Below are 20,927 nucleotides of genomic sequence, written 5' to 3' on the forward strand. Positions count from 1 at the left end.
TTAATAAAAATAAATATAATGACTAAAAATATAAAAATTAAAAAAATATTTTAACCATATATAATTTAACAAACAATAATTAGTTTTTTTGAACATTATGACATATTGCCACCGCCCAAGGGTTTAGAAAAATCCAATCGTTGATATGTGACCCAAGCTAAGTCATTATTATTAATTTTAATAAGTCTTTGCTAGCGTAGACTTTTTTAATAAGTAAATATAAAAAAATAATCCTTTCATTGATAGCTAAAGGCAATAATAAAATTTGCCTCTAGAAGATGGTGGAATACCGAGATCATTTTATAACACGTCTTTCGTATTTTTATTTAATATATATATATATATTTTTAACTATATTATTGATGCACTGATTTTATAAATGATTAATTTTTATAAAAAATAAACCGATCATTTTAGTTAAATGTTTATTCCTTGAATCTTTTCTTATTATAAAAAATATAATTAATCATCTATTACATCTCTTCTCTTTCCTTTTCCAAGTATAGATGAATATCGAGTATGAATGAAGAAAATATTATTCTTTTCTTTTAAGATAAAGAAAATATAGAGAAGACTTTTTGTTTATTTATTTATTTTAATGTGAAAAGGGTTTAAAGTAGACAAGAAAAAACTATATGACCCCCACGTGACACGAACAGCCATTTAAAGTCGTACATGCTTTCATCCGTTGTGTAAACGAAACTCTTCAACATAGGCTGTTTATACTATCATCTTTAACTTGTATTTTTGAACTCTTCAACCATATACAACTTCTTCAACTAACTTTTTATGATTTCTCTCATCTCCTTAATTTTCATCATCAATAAAACCAAAGAGGGTGTGTTAAGACCAGCAAGACTATATTACATAGATATCTTTAATTATTTAAAAAATACTACGCCTATATATTCTTTAATATTAGAATAGCTTCTTTAATTATTTGAAAAAGAAAAAAAATAATTGTTTGGACAGCTCCTACATCACCATATAATTTTTTTTTTAATATATTTTAATCTTTGATAAACATCATTTGTTTTTGCTGCAAATGTAAATCTAATGACTAAGATTTTGCTCCAGAAACAACACAAAAGAAGTACATGCAATCTCATAAAACTTATGATCTACTCTAAATTGAATAATCTAAATTTCTCTTTTTATTTATTTGCTTTAATACTTAAATTTAAAAAATTTCATTTTCTTGCCTCAGAATCAAACAAAAGGATAAGTGGATGGATCACTTGAAACAGCACTAGTACCATTAGGTTAATTAACTAATCTAAACAACAATAGACTTACAAACATGCATGCAGCAGAGAGAATGAGTATCAATAACATACACATACACAACCTTAAAACATACGTATGTACACCTAACATGATTGGTTTGTGAGAGTTCTATTCAGACGTGAATGACATGTTGAGATTGCGAGCAGAGATAGATTAGGAGAAGAATGAATGAGGATCAAGCTTTGGTAAGCAACATCATGGTCTTGAACTCCTGAAAATCAAGGCGTCCATCCAAATTGGTGTCATAGAACCGAATCATGGTTCTGCAATCCTTGCCATCCCACAAGCCAAGCCTCTTCAAGACGCACTCAAGCTCTTGGCTTGTGATGAAACCATCACCATCCAAGTCAAACACCTTGAAAGTCTTCACCAGATCGCTCTCCAACTCCTCAGTGTCTTCACCTCCTCTACTCTCTCCATTCTTCTGCTCCGATATAGAGTTGTAGAAGAACAAAAACTCGCTGAAACCGAGGCTCTTCTTTTCCACTAGAGATTCCAACTCTTCTAAGCTGTAATGGCAAGAATTACCTGTCATCTGGAGCAGCCTGTTCAGCTCCTCAAGGCACACCAATCCGTCGTTATTCACGTCCAGTTTCTCAAAAATACGATGCAAGTCACTTGGGGTTAGGAGACACATGTTGTCAGATAATAACATAAATCTAAAGGATGAATGGATATTCAATATGATACACTACTCTCTGCTCTTATTTTGGTTCTAAATATTATTAGTCACCAAAACTCCTAACACGTATATATATATATATATATATATATATATATATATATATATATATATATGTATGAAACATGTGAGATACTGTCAGAGAGATGAATAATATGTGAAGTGAATTAACTATGGCTAAACCAGCTTAGGTACGCGTGAAAACTAACATGTATATGCGATTTTTTGTTGTATTTGTAAATTCTAAATATATGAATAAATAATAAAGGTAACATGCGTGGATGTTGTGGTTTATATTTTATAAAAGTTGTCCTTTGTGTACGGGAATAACTCACAGGTGGACTTGAAAATTCGTTTACGATTTGATCAATGATGCGGATTGCGGAGGGGAATGGTCTAATTAAGCTCAAGGCAATTTGCACGAAGTTTCGCACTTCTTTTCTTTGATGAATCGTGGTCTTTTCTCTGAAAGCGACTCATGTAGGTTCTAGCAATTGGGTATGTCTTTTTTATTTATTTATTATTAATCAACATATGTTGTACAATTAATCTTTGTGGGGAAAAAATTGTTGAAACTAACATGACATTTTTTTTGGGTAAACTAATTATAATGGTTGTCGACTTGAGCTAGTTGGGGTTATAGAAAAAAAAAAGAAACTTTAGTTGGGGCATTGGAAGTCAAACTGAAACGAGAACCCTGAACAGTTGTAACTTTTCAACTTGAGCACGGTTTAAATGGCGGTTGTTGTGAGCCTGAGGTCGCATAAGTGTAATTTCCCGTTATGTGAAGCATATGAATGTTGCGCTGCCTATATTATTATCATTATTATTATTATTATTATTGGGAGTAAACAAAGGAACAAATTAATGTGATGCGCGTTGAGTGCGTGTGTCTTACCAACCTCGGTGTCTTTTCGTGTAAAAGGCCACTTTGGCCCTTTGAATTTGCTGATTTCAAACAAGGATATTCGCATTTGTTTCGGCAAAATTGAATACAAATGATACGAGACACTCCCCCTTACTCAATAATCGATTACATCTTGTTCATTTTAAGCTTTTTGGGATGTCCTCCAAACTAGGCATGGCAATCTAACCCGCCTCCATGGATACCCGCCTGAACCCGCTCCGATTTGGATAGGAAAAACTCGTATTTATCGGGATCGGGTTCGGGTTCGGGTTCAGATTTCCCCGATTGATAAAATCGGGGGCGGGCGCGAGGACGGGAATGTTAATACCTACCCCGCCCCCGCCCCCATACCCGCTCCCGTCCTCGTCCCGCTTAATAATATAATTAAAAAATTATTTATATATATATAAACCAAAATTATAAATATTTATATGTAAAAATTTATATTATTTTACTTTTCTTTTATTTTTTTTTTAAAATTGTTTATATTTATTTATAAAAAAAAAGAGCAAGAACGGGAATGGAGACACAAATTTTATCCCCGGCAGGTATCAGGAGCGGGGACGGGGAACGTAAAACCCGCTCCGCCCTGCCCCGTTGCCATGCCTACTCCAAACACTCATTTGGCACAAGGAAGATTTTTTTGCCTCTAGGAAGCACAAATTTCACGTTTGCAACAACAAAAATTTTAAACAAAAGTCTAAATCAGTTTAGTGCACGATTTGTTTTCCCTTTAAGAAAGCTTGTATAGTTTCCATTTCAACTTTTTTTTTTTTCTTTTTGTTGCAGAGAGGATAAGAAATTTCTGTTTCACCATACCTTTAATAATGAATTTTATAGTTGACTTTCTTAAGGCGAGAGATTCCTTTAGAAGATAAAATGATAAATTGTAACCAAATTAAAAAAAAAAACGAATGATTAATGTAATAGTACTAGTATCAAAATATTTATAATTAAAAATAGTGACTAATTTCTCTTAAAAAATCGAAAATACAAGCAAAATAAATTATCTTTTTATTTACTGACATTAATTTATACTTTATAGTATTTTATTTGTAATTTATTTATTTATTAAGGCTTGTTTGTAATTATATTTTGTACTTATTTTATTATTGTTGATGAATTTATTTCCAATTATACTATGAACTTGCTTTAATATTGTTGATAGATTTATTAAATACACAATTCATTGAACATTTGAATCATTTTTAATTTTGTAACATTTTTTTTCTCTTTTTAATTATATTTTATTATAAAAATTGAAGATAATTTAAGACAAATAAAAAATAACTTATAATTTTTTTGATAGATTGGCGGGTCCACAATCCAACCTGCAATCCAGCAATCCTTCACGGTTAGATAGAATGAAATTTTCAACTAAAAAAAAATGGATCCATCCCAACTCATTTCTCAACATGTTGAGAATAGGTTGGATTAAGTTGACGCATGAGCAGATCCAGTGATCGTTCACAGAAGCATCAGATACATCACAATTGAAAACAATTATGTATTTTCGAATTTAAAATATAATCGAGAGAAATGTCCTTGGTATTATTTTCCCTTGGATCATGGAGGTAACAAAAATAGGGGGGAAAATATAGGATGGGTAAAGCAATCAACTTGATCTTTACTTTAGTCCAACTTGTTGGCACATTAAATGCACATATGATAATATTTCTACCCACGGATACAAATGTGCTCAATTTCTTTACACCTTCAACTAGGAATGCATAAATAGTTTATCAAATCAAAGTGGGGGCAAAACTTATGAACAAAATAATACATTAGCACTCGTACCCATCAAACACCTAAAGGTTGAGAGGGAAGGGGAGAGAAACTCTGCAAAACTTCCGATGCCACTGCTTAGAACAAAAGAGCTAAAGAGTACAGAGACACGTTACAGAAGAGACAAAGAATAATGAATGTAGCATGAGGGCTAAATCTTCTTCGAACAGATGCATGTTCAAGCCTTCAAGTGAAATTTGCCAGGCTCAGAGTATTTCGTTTCTAGCTGCTCAATTTTGTTAAATTTAAAACCCCTGATTCTCAATACCTCAGGCACCGAGGTATCTTTGTAGTCAACAGTTTCAAGGATCCAACCTTTGTTTTGAACTGAACCACTCACGTTTACCTATTTAATTTTTTAAAAAAAATTCCAGCATCAGTTTAATATTTTCATTAAACAAAAAACATGCGCATTTAGGAAATAAAAAGATAAAATATTGATAAATTTGCCTTGTCATACCTCTGCATCATGCACAGCATCAATGATTAGAGCCCCATCTAAGGACAAATTTTCAATAAAAATATTTTGACCCTTAATGGCCAGAGTAGATCTTTCGGAAATGGAGCAATTTCCACCGACTTTGCTCTTGATCAGAGAAAAAGTCAGACCCCATTTTGGCTTCCATGTGACACGAGGCCAAACTTCAACCTCTTGCCCATTCAAGACCTGCAATACTGGATCTGCTACTTGGACACCAGCCTGGCAGGAGAAAAAAAAATGCAGAGAAAACTACTCAGTTGTTGTCTGATGTAGGCTGCAGTTTTAAAATTGGCACGAAATGAGGTAAGAAATGGCATAGATATACAGACGTAAGAATTCTAAAATCAACCTGGAGACAAGGAAGATCCATGGGTTTGAAAAACATTCGTAAGCAAAAATGTAAATTGTATGTATCTTAGCAGGCCCTTTTATAGGCATATTAGAGCTTCACTGGCAAGTAAACAATCTTGTAGAACTTTCCTAATCCATATAGTGTTCTAAAGGAAATTCTATTCTGTCACAAATACTTTAACAAAACCTAAAATAACAAGTCAATATTTTTAAAACTAATTTCTATAGAAATTGCAATAAAATCATTAAAAAAATCAAGACATTACTAATAATGAAATAAACCTATGCGTCTTAGCACTTAAGACTTGCGGGTAAAAGCTGTTACCTTTTTGAGAATAAGGCTATTTGCACGATAGATGGCCATTTCTCCGGAGGTTGCACTATGGTATGGATTTCCTTTCGGCACCTTCAGTATTATTAACAAAACGTATAAGAAATAATGTCTCTCTTGAAAAACTTTCAGTGAATTAAGATACCATTATTCAAAACCTCTAACCATCAAATAACATTTCAAATCCAAATTTCCCAATTGCATACAAACTTTTGGTTAGACATTTTCCGTCTGCTACAATTAAGTATCAGTGTACTATATACACTTCCATCGGGAATCAAGGGCTCAAAATTCATACTCCCATTATTTCTTTTTATCAACTTTGTTTCTCCATGTTTAAATTATTACATTAGAATTTATGTTGTACCTTAGCAGCTTCCTCAGCATTATTCTTCACAGGTGCATAAGCAAGCCATGTTTCCATCACCTGCACAATTACATAGAACCAGTGAGGTTGCACCAAGTATAACAACCAATCATCCATTAACTAAAGTGACATCAGCATGGATGGCCTCCATCTGTAACCTAAAAGGTTAGGTCCAAGATGGGAAAGTCAAGCTTGATAAGCATTGCTCTGCCGAGATTTATGTACTTTTCTCCAATAGAAAATTTACCGTGAATCCAACCCTGGCAGATGGGGGCAATGTTTTTGGGTAGTCTTGCATCATACATTCAAGTCGAGTTGAGGACTTAAATGAAGTTTTGGTGGCATCTTTATATCTACAGTCAAGAAACATAGCTTTGATGATATAACAGTAAGAAAACATGCCCCATAAGTTCCATAAAGTGTAACAGTGGTTCACTGAAATACAAATAAGATATTAAGACTAAAATTAATGTTCCTTATTTATAACAATGTTGACATCAATATCAACATACTAAATTGAACTTTAGGAGGTTGGTGAATTCAGCTGAATCAGTTTCTTCATTAAAATGTATTAATGGACTCAAGCCAAAGCAGTTATTTATTTATTTTTATTAAAATGCATTAGTGGGCTTAAGGAGCTACCAGTGAAAAGTCATAAACGTACATGACCTCATAACTAGTCATCTGAATCAGTTTCTTCATTAAAATGTATTAGTGGGCTTAAGCCAAAGCAGATTACTATTTTTTAATTATTAATAAAAAGTAATCCATAAAATAATGCTAACTCTTCTACAACATTATAGAACTTTTGAAATCGAAGTTAACATTGATCAATCTGGAAAAAGAAAAGACAAGAAAAAAAAGACAGTAAAGTCTAATGTAGCAAAAGCATACAATACAATCAAAGAATATCAAGGCATACAATACAATCAAATGTTGCAAACAATACGGGAAAATCTAAAGAAATCCTATATTTTGACCCATTTGCACTTTGGTCCTATTACTTTCAAAATGTGCAAAATGGTCCTCAAATCAAACTTTTCAAGTTGTGTACTGTACTCCAATTCGATACAACTGTTAAAAAATGGACCAAAAATGCGAAGCACCGTGATTCCAGAATGGTCCTACAATAACCAGATAGTGTGACGTGTACTTTTGTATCCACTCTTTTAACAGTTGTGATAGAATTGGAGTAAAGTGCACAACTCAAAAGATATGTGTACAATTTTACATGTTTTGAATGTATCATGACCAAAGAACATATGGGTCAAAGTACGGGGAGTTTTTTTAGAGTTTTCCCAAATAAAGAAGATAGTGAGTATAAAAGAATTACTTTGGATTAACGAACTCCTGAATGGCACCTCCTGTTTTTGAGAGTTCTTCAATATAAGCACCAAGTTCTAAAATCAACTGTTAGAATAAGATATTGTCTGTTGTCACTATGATATTGTCTCTATGCAATCATGGTATAATCATGACAGTTCAAATAATAATAATAATAATAATAATAATAATAATTTACAGTTTCAATTATAACTAAGCCACGGTTATCACTGATTGATATTTCTAGTATTCCAAACATAATGATTATGAGTTAAAATACAGGTAAGAATAATACATCATTCCAACAATAGATAATTGAAAAGGTAAATTCAATCAGAGAGGGGACGGGAGGAGAATGTTGAAGTATGAAAGAGGGTTACTTGGTTAATATTTCCTGGAAATGGGGAGTAGCCAGTCTCACTATTTACATCGCCATCAGGGTATCCACTCGCTCTAAGAAGAGGATCTAGCTGATTGTATTCCACATTTATCACCATAGACCTCCCTAATTATGTATTTGAATTAATCATCAAATGCTAAAAATATGAATTCAGGGAAATCCATAGTGGCACTGACATAATGAAGTCAAGATAGAGATACATTATTTATATAATATTAACATTTGAAAGAAAAAAAAATATCAAGCCTGGAAAAGTATAAGAAATAGCAATTTAAAAGTGCCTTTAAATAGTAAAAATACATGGCAACTGATTACTTGGTGCAGACAAATGTTCTGGATTTCAAACTTTAAACTTACTCAAAATACTTTTTTCTCAAACAAAATGATCTTTCTCAGTAACAATTGAATTTAATTTGGTAGCATTTTCAATCCTTGAGAGAAAGAAAAAAGAGGGGCACACACACCCTTACAGAGAGAGAGAACAAAAGTGATAAAAAGTGGTGACGAACATTTAGCCATCACAAATTTACAGATTCACAATGTGAATTGTATTGGTTCAAGTGAATACCTGGAAGATCAACATCAAATTGGTTCAACATTATGAATACCTATGAGCAATGTGTTATTAAAGTAGATACTAATACCCATATTAACTTATTATCTTTGTATAACAGTTGGTTAAAGACAAGATTTCCAAACAATGCACAATATTTACAATATTTTATTATCTATAAAAAAATATAAACCACCCTTAAATCAATATCAGTGGATCATGTTCAATCTTATAAACCATCTTGCTTCCATAAACTGTCATTGTCTACCATCTCCCCATTAATTATGATAAATAGTATGTTTATAAATTTACAGTTTCAAATTACTTTACAGGTAAGAAAGAAGTTATATTCTACAGTGACATACACCAAAAACAAATATATTATTCTCATTTCTCACCCACATTAATATAACATACATCAGCATTGCTTTCTTCGTTTGTGAGGGATGAAACAATTAGCTTACCATCAGAGTGAGTGAGTCTGGTAATTCCACCAATAGCTTCTTTTGCTTTCCGTGGTACTGCAAGAGAGTTAACATGGTACTGTTTCGTAGCACTGACACCCAGTGCTGATGGAATTGCCTGTTTCCTCAAATTACTAGTCAGTGAAAACTTCAAATATATTCATGGGTAAACCAGAAAAATGTGTCCGAAGTACAAAATGCCAAAATAACTAACCTTGAAAAGAAGCCCATTTGTATCTTGAAAAAAGAGAACCCATTTCAACCCAGCATTATGCCTAACAAATGTAAATCATTATATAAAATTATAAATATATAAATTTATGATCAAAGTATAAACAAAAGACAAAAATCCCTTTGCACTTTAAATTTCTTGGATTTCTAGATTACAACAAGCCCATCAATTTACAGAATTAAAATCAATATTTATAGTTTTACATAATAGCTTTTTTGGTATGCCAAATATATTCAGAATATTCTTTAAATTACTTAGACATATGTAGTCAAAAGATTTATCAAATGTCAGCAACTTAGAAAAATGATATTGACGACACAAACTGATTCTAAAAGATAGTAAATTGTTTGCTTCGTACCATTTTTTCAGAATGCCGCTTGAATAAAGAAGTGAATGCACATCACCATGCCCATGAGGTTTTGTCTACCCAAAGAAAAATGGTTAATAAATTGCACTTAGTTTGAACATCTAATTATGAGGTTTAATAGAATGCTTTTGATTCATTGCTTTTTTCTAAATAAGCTTCCCAGTTACACAATCATACTGGTACCCTGCACAACAATACCTGAATTTTGTACTTGTTTTGTGGTTCCAATGCAAGCCTGGCATCGTTATCTTCTAAGCATGCAACTTTTTCCTGAATTACATACAAAGTTAAGAATTAATTAAAGAAGGGTTAAACTAAAATTTTGGTCCATAAACCTAATACTAGTTTTTTTCATTTTAGTCCCTCCATGAAAAAACTAAAATTTAGTTCCAAGTTCCAACATGAAAAAACATTTACAAACTGATCCTTGTCGTTTTCCAAAGTCATAACAGTATCAGATTTAGTCCCTACAGTTGACACCATTTTTTTTTTACATTTTGGTCCCCAAAGGAAATTGTTTTAATACTGTTATAACTTTAATAAATGATAGGGACTACATTGTAAACAATTTTTCATATAAAGAACAAAATGTAGAGTTTTTTCATGTAGGGACTAGACCAGAAACAGTGTTGGATATATGAACTGAATTATAATTTAACCATTTAAATATTAAATACAAATTGAATTTTCCAAGAGATATCCAAAGACATACCTGCTTTAAAAGTGTTACTTGTGCGGGTTGCATACCAAAATAAGAATTTGATTCTAATAGCTCTAAAGTACGTCCATGGGTGTCATCAGATGTCATAATAACAAAAGGAATCTCTGTCTGGGATTCACCTAAATGTTGAAATTTGAAAAGCACGACCATTAATTCAAAACAAGAGAGTGGGCTAATATTTGAAAGAAGGCAGACAAAAAAAGAAAGTCTGAGAGTACTTTACGATAAAATTCTTACAGCAGAAAATGTTTTTCAAGAAAAATTTACCAGAGAGTTTTCTAGGAAGCTATTTTCTATTGGGAACATTTCAAAGTTCAAGTTACTGTCTATAACTTTAAGCACAAAAAAGTAATTTTCCATCAATACAATGGACTCTTGGTCATATAAATTGGGTATAATTTAAACAAACTATCTATTGTTTGTATCAATATGCACACATCAGTGTTTCTTTTTGTTTTACCACATAAGTAACCAAATCAGGAGGACGGACATGACTCTTATTTTTATATAAGAATGGCAACAGATACTAACCTTGTGAGCTGGCTTCTTGAAGTGCCAATATAGATTCAATGTAATGCTGTATGAAACATGTTCCGGTAGTGGTTTCTGCAGGAAGAGCAACCTGCAAGAAGCAGAAGCTACAGTTAAGAATCAGGAACTAATCCCTTGGCATACAGGAATTGTCCACACACACAAACACAACACGCCCTTTATGAGGTATCAGAAGTAGGGCCAAGAGTCTAAAACTATGAAAAGGCATGAAACATCCATTAGTAAGAAGCTTCCATAACCCCATAGGCACAGACAATGAAAATCGTACCCAATTGTAACAAGAAAAAATGCAGCAAAGACTCCAACAATCTTTATATCACTATTAGAGTTCTAGAGTTTCTGTCAATGCATGTCAGCAGCACAAGTGATTTAGGTTTTATAGATAACTCTCATTCTTCCCATGCAGTGGGTTCAATTCCCCCTAAATCAACTAAAATTCCGCTTGGTGGGTAACTCCCATAAGGGAAATCAGTTGGCACCCAGGGGACAGTTAAGCAGTTGCAATGGGGGTAAACCTGCTTGCAGTTTAAGTTTAAGCCTATACAATAATTCTCTTGGTGGACCTCTGCTAGCAATTCTAGCGTGTCATTGACACCATGCGTGATATTCTACCATTTTTCCCATCAGAACTCCGGTGGGGTGGGTAGGGGAGTTTAAGAGTTTCTTTCTTTTCCATACACTCAAACTTTCTTAAAATACATTCATTGACATACATACATTTACCACATCACAATACTCTGTTTTGAAAGGAGGGGAAAGAAGATTATTCTATCATCAGACTAGGAAAAAAAAAATCACTAGAATAAACATTCCACTAACATGCGTGTTTATCCCCATTACACACAATAGCAGAGCAACAAATTAAGAATAACACAGGGTGACGAGGCATACCTTAATCCCGCTGTATCCCAAACGCTCGCCAAGGCCACCGGCAACAAGAACAAACGCAGCTTTCCGAGCTTCCCGTACACCTGCTTCCTCATAATTGATGTAGTTCTCATCACCAAATATCATAGTCTCACCCGTTGGAACCTGAAAAATGATCACCATAGTCTCGTTCATCATTCCACGGCTATACCGATAATCGAATTTAATTACAGCGCCATACATGCTTATATTTAGACATGCAACATCGAAAATATAAGCATGGAAAAACCACTCACGGAAGGTGTGAAGCCATCGAAAGGGTTTTTGCCAGCCTTGGAATCAGCCAAGAGCCGTTTAGCGTTTTTGATGTAGGCTTCGAGACCGCCAGGGTAACACGAATCAAGTCGAACGAGCTAATGAAAACGCAGCGTCGTTTAGCGAAGCAAAGAGCAGATACATACAGTCACAGATCTACGTTATGTGATTGAATTGAATTGAATTGAAGGAAGAAACGAAACCTGGTCGAAGAACGCTTTCTTCTGGTCGTCGTCGACGCCGGAAGCTGGCCAATCGCGAAACAGGTGCTCTTGGCCGTTATTCAGCAGCATCTTCACCAACTCTTGCTGTGTCGCGAAGCGGAATCAGAATCAGAATCAGAACAATTCGTTGAAATAGGAAAACGTAGAAATGAAAGAGAAAGAGAAAGAGAGAGAGAGAGAGAGAGAAACGGAACCTGTTGAGGCGAGAGAAGGTTGAAGTTGTCGCCGATAGAGGAAGCCATGGATTTGGAATCGGTGAGGAAGAGAGTGGGAGTGAGTGAAAGGTGGTGTGCGCACAGAACAGAAGAACGAACATCAAAATAAATGCAAATTCTATTGTTTGTTACTATTTATATTATATTATTATATTATTTTTATTAACCGCTGAACCGGGGGTGCCGGTGAGTACGTGGATCTGAATTCTGAATCTCATCCAACGACGTCAACTTCATTTCTGACCGGAAGGCACGGGTCACGGTCAGTTAGTTAATGGGACCCACCATCTACACAGGTGGCACCAGCACTTTTCTTCTACTACTCTTGTTGGATCGAGATTCTTTCCAGTTAAAGATATCAACCCTTTACAATGTTTTTTTTTTTTTCCAATTTAAACCCTTGGGTTGGATTTGATTATAAATGCATAGGGCACAGTTGAATTCCGACTTCATTGCGTTATTCACCCTTATGAAAAAATGCACATCAATTGAAATTTTGATTATCTTTTAAAATTTAAGGACATGATTAGTAAGAATTGGGACTTTCAATGATGATTTCTTAGCATCTAATGTTTTTTTTTCTTCTTTTTTTCTTTTCTTTTTTACACCAGCACTTAAGAGTCAGATGAGCAGGTTGTAATGTAAGGTTATTATCCATAATATTTTCATTCAAAATAAAGTTATTTTTGATAACAAAATAAGTTTTTTATTATTTTCATATATTTAATTTTGTTAATTGCTTATGTTTGATAATTTAATTTATATTTTTAAATTAAATTATAATTTTAATATCAACACTTATATATTAAATATGAATATTTCTCTTATACGAGAATATTTTTTAAAATTTTTTTTAATAAAAGAATTTGTAGGAATTTTTTTAATTTCTTATCTAATTTGATTTTTATTTATCATAATAATTTATTAATATTTTAAATTAAATTATGATAAAACTTTTTTTGTTACAAATAAAATTATTTATGATAAATTTAAAATATAATTTATATGTTTAAAAATATTTATGTATAATAATTTTAAATATAATTTATATATTTAAATATAATATTTATATATATAATTTATTATAAAATTTAATTATATATAATAAATATTTAACATGTGTATTACATATGCTAAAATACTAGTTACTATATAAATTATAATAATTATTTAAATAAGAATAATTTTAGAAATATTTTTAATGATTAAATATAATAATTATTATTAATTATTATATGCTGATAAAAATATTAATTATTACACTCTTTATTATTTTTTTAACCAAAATTTTAATCTAATTTAATATCTTAATTAATATAATTATTATATATATATATATATTAATACTAATTAAATACATTTTAAAATTATTATCTACTCTATAATAATTGTATAATAATTGAATCCCTATAATCACAAACATTAAATTTTTTACAAGGAAAATTGATTTATTTTTTAATAATTAATAATCATTAATTATTAGATTTTGATCAAAAATTTATTTTTATTGTTTTATTTCTATTTAGAATTAATTTTAATTTTTAAAATTTTAATTTTCTATAATTGAGAAATAATCAAATTCAATCCTTAATTATCATATAAATGAATTTAATTTCAAATGTTCAACTATTTTATCTCACAATTAATATTACTTTATATTTAATATTAGTTACTATAATGTTTAATATTTTTGTGTAACTAAAAATTTAATCAAAATCAATTTCTTAATTAATTTAGTCACAAATATGTGTTTATATACATTAATATTTCAGAAAAATACTTTTAAATTATTATTTTTGTGTGTGTGAGTATTTTTACATACATATATTTATTTATTTTAGTTGAGTTTTTGCTTCTGAATTTACTAGATTTAAATTTATAATATTTTAAAAATAATAAATATGTTTACTCAAATCTAATTGAAATTTGACATAAGTGCTACTGATTTATATTCCTTAACCAAGATGTGCAAAATTTGAATCTTAGTACTTCATACCATTACTATATAAATATAATAATTAATACTACTTATTATATGTTGTTAAAAAATATTAATTATTATTTTTTATTATTTCCATTAGCCAAAAAATTAATCTAATTCAATAACTTAATTAATATAATAATTATATATATATATATATATATATATTAATACTAATTAAATGTATTTTAAAATTATCATTTGCTCTATAATAAATGTTTAATAATTTATTTTTTATAATCTCAAACATTACATTTTTTTTATCAAGTTTGTTAATTATTGTTTTGTAACAATAATTTGCTCTATAAGTTTGTTAATTATTGTTACAAAACAATAATTAACAAACTTATAGGACGTAACACTATAAGTTTGTTAATTATTGTTTTGTAACAATAATTGTTTATATGGTGTTTGAGGTGTGTTGTGGGACTTAGAGAGTTAAGAAACTCTCAAGAGTTTGATTAATTTTGAGGGTTTCTAGCCAGAAGTCTAATTGACCTCGAGGGAATGAGGTATTTAAGATTTTTGTTAAAAATGAGTCTTATAAATTCATGTTCTTTAAAATCTAGAGAAGTAAACTTTGGTTCCTTAAGCTTTCTTCTTCCCTTCTTCTTTCTAGATTCCTCTAATATGTGGGGATCGTTGTTAGATTATAGACTCAAAGCTTGAAGTTGAGAATCAAGTTGATGGTTTTGGGACAAAGCTTTCTTGGAGCTCGGAGTTTTCTATTCCCTTCTTCCTTTTTTTGGATTGATTTCAAGGTAAGGGAAGCTTGAACTCAAATCTTGATAGATTGATAGTTGAATGTATTGTGAATGAGTTGAATGGATGATTATATGTATGATTCTTAGATGAAGTTGATGACTTGATAAACGTTTGTGTCGTGAGTTCATAGAAGTGGATTTTTGGGTGAATGACCCATGTTGTTGTTACTTGTTGCTTGTTGCATGTTGCTAGGGTTGGAATTGAGTTGCTTACGTTGCATTGCATGTTTGGTTTGGGCTAATTTTTAGGTTTTGGAGTGCAATTTTCTTGATCTACAAGTGTAGATTCTTATGTCGCATTAGGCGTGCTTTCATGGTGTTGAATGTGCCTTCAATAGAAGCCTTATTCTACCCATGCTAGGCATGAAAAGGGAGGTGTTGGGCATAAGTCAAGAGAATTGCCTTAGGTTGAAGTGGCATCAAACGTGGTTCATGTCAAGCGTGAAGTGGGAGAATTGTCTCTGCCTAGATTAACAACGGGCATAAGGAGAGAGAATCATTTTGCATTAACATGAGGCTGGGCATGGGATTTTTTCATGCCAGGCGTGAGGTCCCAAGGGCCCACTACTTTAGTCATGTTAGTCATGGGTTGAGTAGCCCCAAGCATAGGCAGGGCAAAGAACTCCTTGCCACAATGGCGCCAAGCATTAGGTAAGTTACGTCGAGCATGAGTTGTGTTATGATTTGCATGTTCCCTTATGAATAATTTGGTGAACATGAATAAAATATATGGGTTTATTGAATGTTGTATGAAGTATGATGTTGTTGACCATTAATATGCTATAATTGTATAAGCGAAATTAGTGATGAGACATGATATGCTATGTCTGATTAATATGCTATAGTTGCAAGGTTGGAGTGTTGAATAGGCATTGGTATGCTATACTTGATTGAGATGTTGAGTATTAGTATGTTATTCTTAAATGAGTTGATAGACATTGGTATGTTACACTAGAATTGTGACACCCTCTACCCCGCATACCATACCACATAAATAATAAAATTTGAATAACACAATCTTTCATAATTAAAATACCAAACATTTTTAGATAGAGAGCACCAAATTCACGACTTAAACAAATAACATAATGAGCGGAAATTACAAAAGAAATAATGCTAAGGTTTCCAAAATAATAAGAATAACATCCTAATCTAATCCTATCTAAGCTCCGATGTCATGTGTTCTATCAGAGCAAAGCCCAACATTAAAGCCTAAGCTTCGCCACCAACATCTTCAACCTCATGCTGATAATCACCTGTATAATAGTCAAAGGAAAATAACACAAAAGAATAGGGAGTGAGAAACATCTTACTCTGGCTCACGGTGTAGGAATATACATCGGATAGCCAAACACAAACAAACATATATATTTGTACATAACATAGATAGATTAACAATAATATCTCATTCCTCTCATCAAAGGCATAAAAATCACTTTAACATATAACATTAAAATGCACATTTAATGGACACGGACTACATATTATCATGCATGTGGCGCCAGTAACACATGTCACATGGAGTATTTCCGCTAGCAATACACGAGAGTATTCTAGGAGTACATGTTGGGTCACACCCTCTACGCACTCTCACTAGAAGGACATACTACCAAGGTGTAGTCAGGACAGCTAAGCCGCACAAGATACATCCCATGCACACAATGGGCGAGATTGGGACTTATAAACCGAGTTATCCCCAATGACTAATCCCCAAGAATTTACACAAGGGGGCCTTCCTTGGCGGTGTATTCCATATCGTACCCTTAAAAATATTTATGCAAATGATGCATGTCAATCAAGACTCTATGCATTATCATATCACATTATCATGTCTCATTATCATATCACATCGTCATGTCTCATTATTATATCACATCGTCATGTCTCATTATCATATCACATCGTCATGTCTCATTATCATATAACATTGTCATGTCTCATTATCATATAACATCATCATGTCTCATTATCATATAACATTATCACATATCCTCATATCTCATGTCTCATATTCACATTTCACATTATCTCCTCATATTCACATAGTCTCCACAAAGCACTTTAATTCATATCAAAACTTGTCTATTTGCGAAATTAAATACATATTTGTACATCTCTTTCAACAAGGAATACAACAACAATCAAAAAGTAAAACAGAAAGCATTCATATTTTTCCTGTTTCTCATAAGGTTCTCTCAGGAACCCACAGAGCACTCTAATTCATACAATAAATATTTAAAACAATACAACTTACTCATACATACATACTAATTACATCAATTAGAACATTCAAGAAGAAACAGAGATGAAACAGATACAATTGAGGAAAACCCCTCATACATGAGCATACAACAAACATTACAACAAACATAGGATTGATGGCCAATCCCACTACCCAACATATATTTCCACACCCAGAGCGAGGTTTCTCACTCCCCTCTTACCTTGATAAGCAGGAGCTGAAACTAAAACAGGATCTTGCTAGTCTCCTCCTCTAGGTTCCCCTTGACTTTTAGAGAGTGTAGAAGAAAAGAAGTCAGAAGTGAAAAAATGTGCTTTTGGGAGTGCGAGAGCGTGTTATTTATAAACGTCAAGAATGGCCAGAACGACTTGTTTCGAATCCGGAACGGCCCGTTCTGGACCTATTCTTCATGTGTAAAATTCACATCTGGAATGACCCGTTCTAAAACCAGAACAACCCGTTCTGGGGTTGAGTTTAACCCATAACATCCATGTTTGGAACAGCTCGTTCTTAAACCAGAACGACCCGTTCCCAACTAGGGTTATGGGTCATTTTAGTAGTTTGGAATGGCCCGTTCCAGTTTGGGAACGGCCCGTTCTGGGCTACCAAAAATAGGTCTTTTTAATAGTTTGAAACGACCCGTTCCAGTTTGGGAACAACCCATTCTGGACTACTAAATCACCCTTATTGGGTTTTGAGTCTTCGTATAATCTGTGAAAATCGGGGTGTTACAAGAATGGTGTGATTTGATCTTTATATGAATTGACTTATGATAATGTATATAGATGGTGTATGTTGAGATGTTGATACTAAGAATGTTGTGGGCATAAAATCATATTGATTGACTTAGGACTAAAGGAGAGGTGTTGTTTTTGAAAGTTAAAGATCCCATGTAGGAAATCTTGTTGTGGTGCTCTAGGAGGCCAGTTTTTGAAAAATCCTCCTTAAGTAGGTATGAAACTCTTGTAGTGGATTTTGTTTAGTCTCTTCTAAGTCCTTAGTCAATGTTGGAGTAAGGTATGAAGTTTAGGACTACCACCCTTAACTGATTACTAGAAAGGTCATGTGGTTCCTTAAGTATAACTGGTAAGCTAATTTCATATGTAACTTGGCAATGTATGTCAAAATCGTAGTACGCTTATACCCAGTTATGCTAGTCCTGACAGTGGAACCAAACTTTTTTAATGTAAGTGGCAACACCCAAGAAATCAGAAGAGAGATTGGTATCACATTTTATTTGTCAATCTAGTGGGCATATTGGGCGTGAAAAATGATTAGGTTATCTCAGTAAGTTTAAGTCATTTAGACTACTCAAGTGTGTTAGGAGATCCTCGTAGGTGAATAGGTAACGACGCATTAGTTGCGATGTCTACATGTGATGTTGTGTGAGTTGATTGTTGTTCATATGCACTAGATGAATACCTTATTGTATGGTATGATTGTTGGAGTTCAAGTGTGAAGTAAAGTGTCATATTGGTTAGAGTTGGACATGTTGAATAGTATATAAGTGAGAAAGACCCACCTACCTAATCCCTTCAGATTTCAAGTTATGTTGTGGTGTCAAACTCACTTGTATGACTTACTCACTATCCATTTGTGGAGTGCTCCCTGATGTAGAAACTCCCCAACAATGATTGTAATGTTTGAATTGCTTTGGTGTTTAGCTTTCAAGCATGTTGGTTGCTTTGTTGAATCAGTGAATGTTGTAGGTCAAGAGGTGTTTATTGTTGATTTACATGTGATGTTGATAGTAATATATATGACATTTCCTATACTTGCCTTGTTTTTTAAATCTAACATACCCTTGCGTGTTTTCCTTGTGGTTGGAACTACGATAATCATAATATTTCATGGGAGTAAGGCATGGTTAATTAGAGTTGAGTTGTTGGAGCTTCTGCTAAGTCATGTTGTTAGCATTATAGTCTTTGACTACTTTTGTTGGTGTATATAGACATTGTTTGATTGACAAACTTATGATTTTATACATTTCGTACTTATTAGATTACTATGCATATAATTGTGTAATTATTTTAGTTATATTTACATATATACATGTCATAGTATACATATCCCGATATTGTGAGTATATAATCATAAGTGGTTAGATATCTTTCTGCTGGTAGTAGTAGATGATCCATAAGTGTCATGACCATAAAGAATTGTTACAAAGGAAATTATTTTGTTGGTTTTTTATGATTAATAATCAATAATTATTAATTTTGATAAAAAAAATATTTTTATTGTTTTATTTCTATTTATAATTAATTTGAATTTTTAGAAATTTATTATTTTTTCTATAATTGAAAAATAATCCAATTTAATCTCTTAATTAATATATAAATGAATTTAATTTCAAATTACCAACTACTTTATCCTACAATTAATATTACTTTATATTTAATATTAATTACTATAATGTTTAATATTTTTCTGTAACTAAAAATTTAATCAAAATCAATTTCTTAATTAATATAATTACAAATATATATATACACTAATTAATAATAATTTAAAACTATCAGCTAATCTATTCTAATTGTTGCAAAATTAAACTTTTAGTCAGCAAAATTATTTTTCTGATAATTATAATTAATAATAATTGCACAGTATTTTTGTTATAACTGAATTGTAATCAAATTTATTCTCTTAATTACATACAAATATATAACCATTATAACAATTATATATAAGTAACTACCAATTAAATAAAATTTCAAATTATTAATTATTTAATATCAAATGTAACAACTTTATACAATTTATAACAATTAAAAATACTTGATAGTAATTGCACTAAAAAGGAAGAGAACAAAAATTAAGAAAAAAATCTTAGCACGCCAAAATTTTATTGAAAATAATAACGAAAAAAAGAGAAAAGAATTAGATAGAGACCAAGGGAAGGAAATTTAAGGGATTAAAAAGGGAAATTACATCCTTAAGTCTATGTGTATTCGACAATAATTATGGATACCATCATTCTACATTTTAACAATTTTTTCATCTGCATTGAAAATAATTACGCGTGATAGAAAAAAAAATTAAGAGTTAATGAAAAGGAGAAAAATATAGAAAAGATAAGAATCTACGTATTTGAAATCTTTGTGTTTTGTTATTCCTTTGAAGTTTCCATTTTGTGATTTTGCAATTTTTAAGTCGATGAAAATTGGCACTAAACATGGTATTAAAAGGTGAAAAATGGAAAAGAAAAAAATTACAAAAGAAGTAAAAAATATCTTACATGAGTTTTGTGTTCCACAATTCCTAGTCATGAAAATACTCATTAAGTATGTTATTAAGATGGGAAAAAAATAAATATGCTTGATAGAGAAATTAATATTTGATGAAAAGAAGAAAAATGTAAAACAGTAGAGAATTTGCGTAATTAGGAAAATATTTTATTACAAATAACTAATAAAGATTATTTGTATGTTTTAATGTAATTAAATCTATTAAGTGTGTAACGACCCGCCTGATCAATACACACAACACGGCACACCAGAATACTACACAGAAAAA

At 31.7% G+C, this 20,927-nt stretch overlaps 2 protein-coding genes across 2 annotated transcripts; both read right to left on the bottom strand.

Moving 5' to 3' along the window:
- Positions 1 to 1,173: 1,173 nt before the first annotated feature.
- LOC109798046 (putative calcium-binding protein CML44) lies at positions 1,174 to 2,195 on the bottom strand. The gene has a single exon (XM_020358245.3). It carries the CDS (start codon positions 1,940 to 1,942, stop codon positions 1,463 to 1,465), a length of 480 nt encoding a protein of 159 aa, XP_020213834.1. The 5' UTR covers positions 1,943 to 2,195; the 3' UTR covers positions 1,174 to 1,462.
- A 2,279-nt stretch (positions 2,196 to 4,474) lies between these two features.
- On the bottom strand, positions 4,475 to 12,558 carry USP (UDP-sugar pyrophosphorylase). The gene is made up of 17 exons (XM_020356742.3): positions 12,404 to 12,558; positions 12,189 to 12,293; positions 11,967 to 12,083; positions 11,695 to 11,835; positions 10,783 to 10,873; positions 10,243 to 10,370; positions 9,729 to 9,800; positions 9,522 to 9,586; positions 9,146 to 9,206; positions 8,932 to 9,049; positions 7,895 to 8,019; positions 7,525 to 7,601; positions 6,439 to 6,544; positions 6,192 to 6,251; positions 5,819 to 5,899; positions 5,122 to 5,361; positions 4,475 to 5,007 (listed from the first exon to the last, which is right to left on the bottom strand). The coding sequence occupies exons 1-17, from the start codon at positions 12,449 to 12,451 to the stop codon at positions 4,840 to 4,842; spliced, it is 1,803 nt and encodes a 600-aa protein (XP_020212331.1). The 5' UTR covers positions 12,452 to 12,558; the 3' UTR covers positions 4,475 to 4,839.
- Positions 12,559 to 20,927: the final 8,369 nt, after the last annotated feature.

This window comes from Cajanus cajan, chromosome 6 (genome assembly GCF_000230855.2).
Source record: "Cajanus cajan strain Asha chromosome 6, NIPB_CcT2T_4, whole genome shotgun sequence".
Taxonomy (NCBI): domain Eukaryota; kingdom Viridiplantae; phylum Streptophyta; class Magnoliopsida; order Fabales; family Fabaceae; genus Cajanus; species Cajanus cajan.

Coding starts and splice junctions, on each gene's coding strand:
- LOC109798046 (XM_020358245.3), bottom strand. CDS start 1,942: ATGTTATTATCTGACAACATGTGTCTCCTAACCCCAAGTGACTTGCAT.
- USP (XM_020356742.3), bottom strand. CDS start 12,451: ATGGCTTCCTCTATCGGCGACAACTTCAACCTTCTCTCGCCTCAACAG. Junction 11,836..11,966: donor TCGATGGCTTCACACCTTCC/GTGAGTGGTTTT, acceptor ATCATTTTTCAG/GTTCCAACGGGTGAGACTAT. Junction 6,252..6,438: donor CTGCCAGGGTTGGATTCACG/GTAAATTTTCTA, acceptor GTAATTGTGCAG/GTGATGGAAACATGGCTTGC.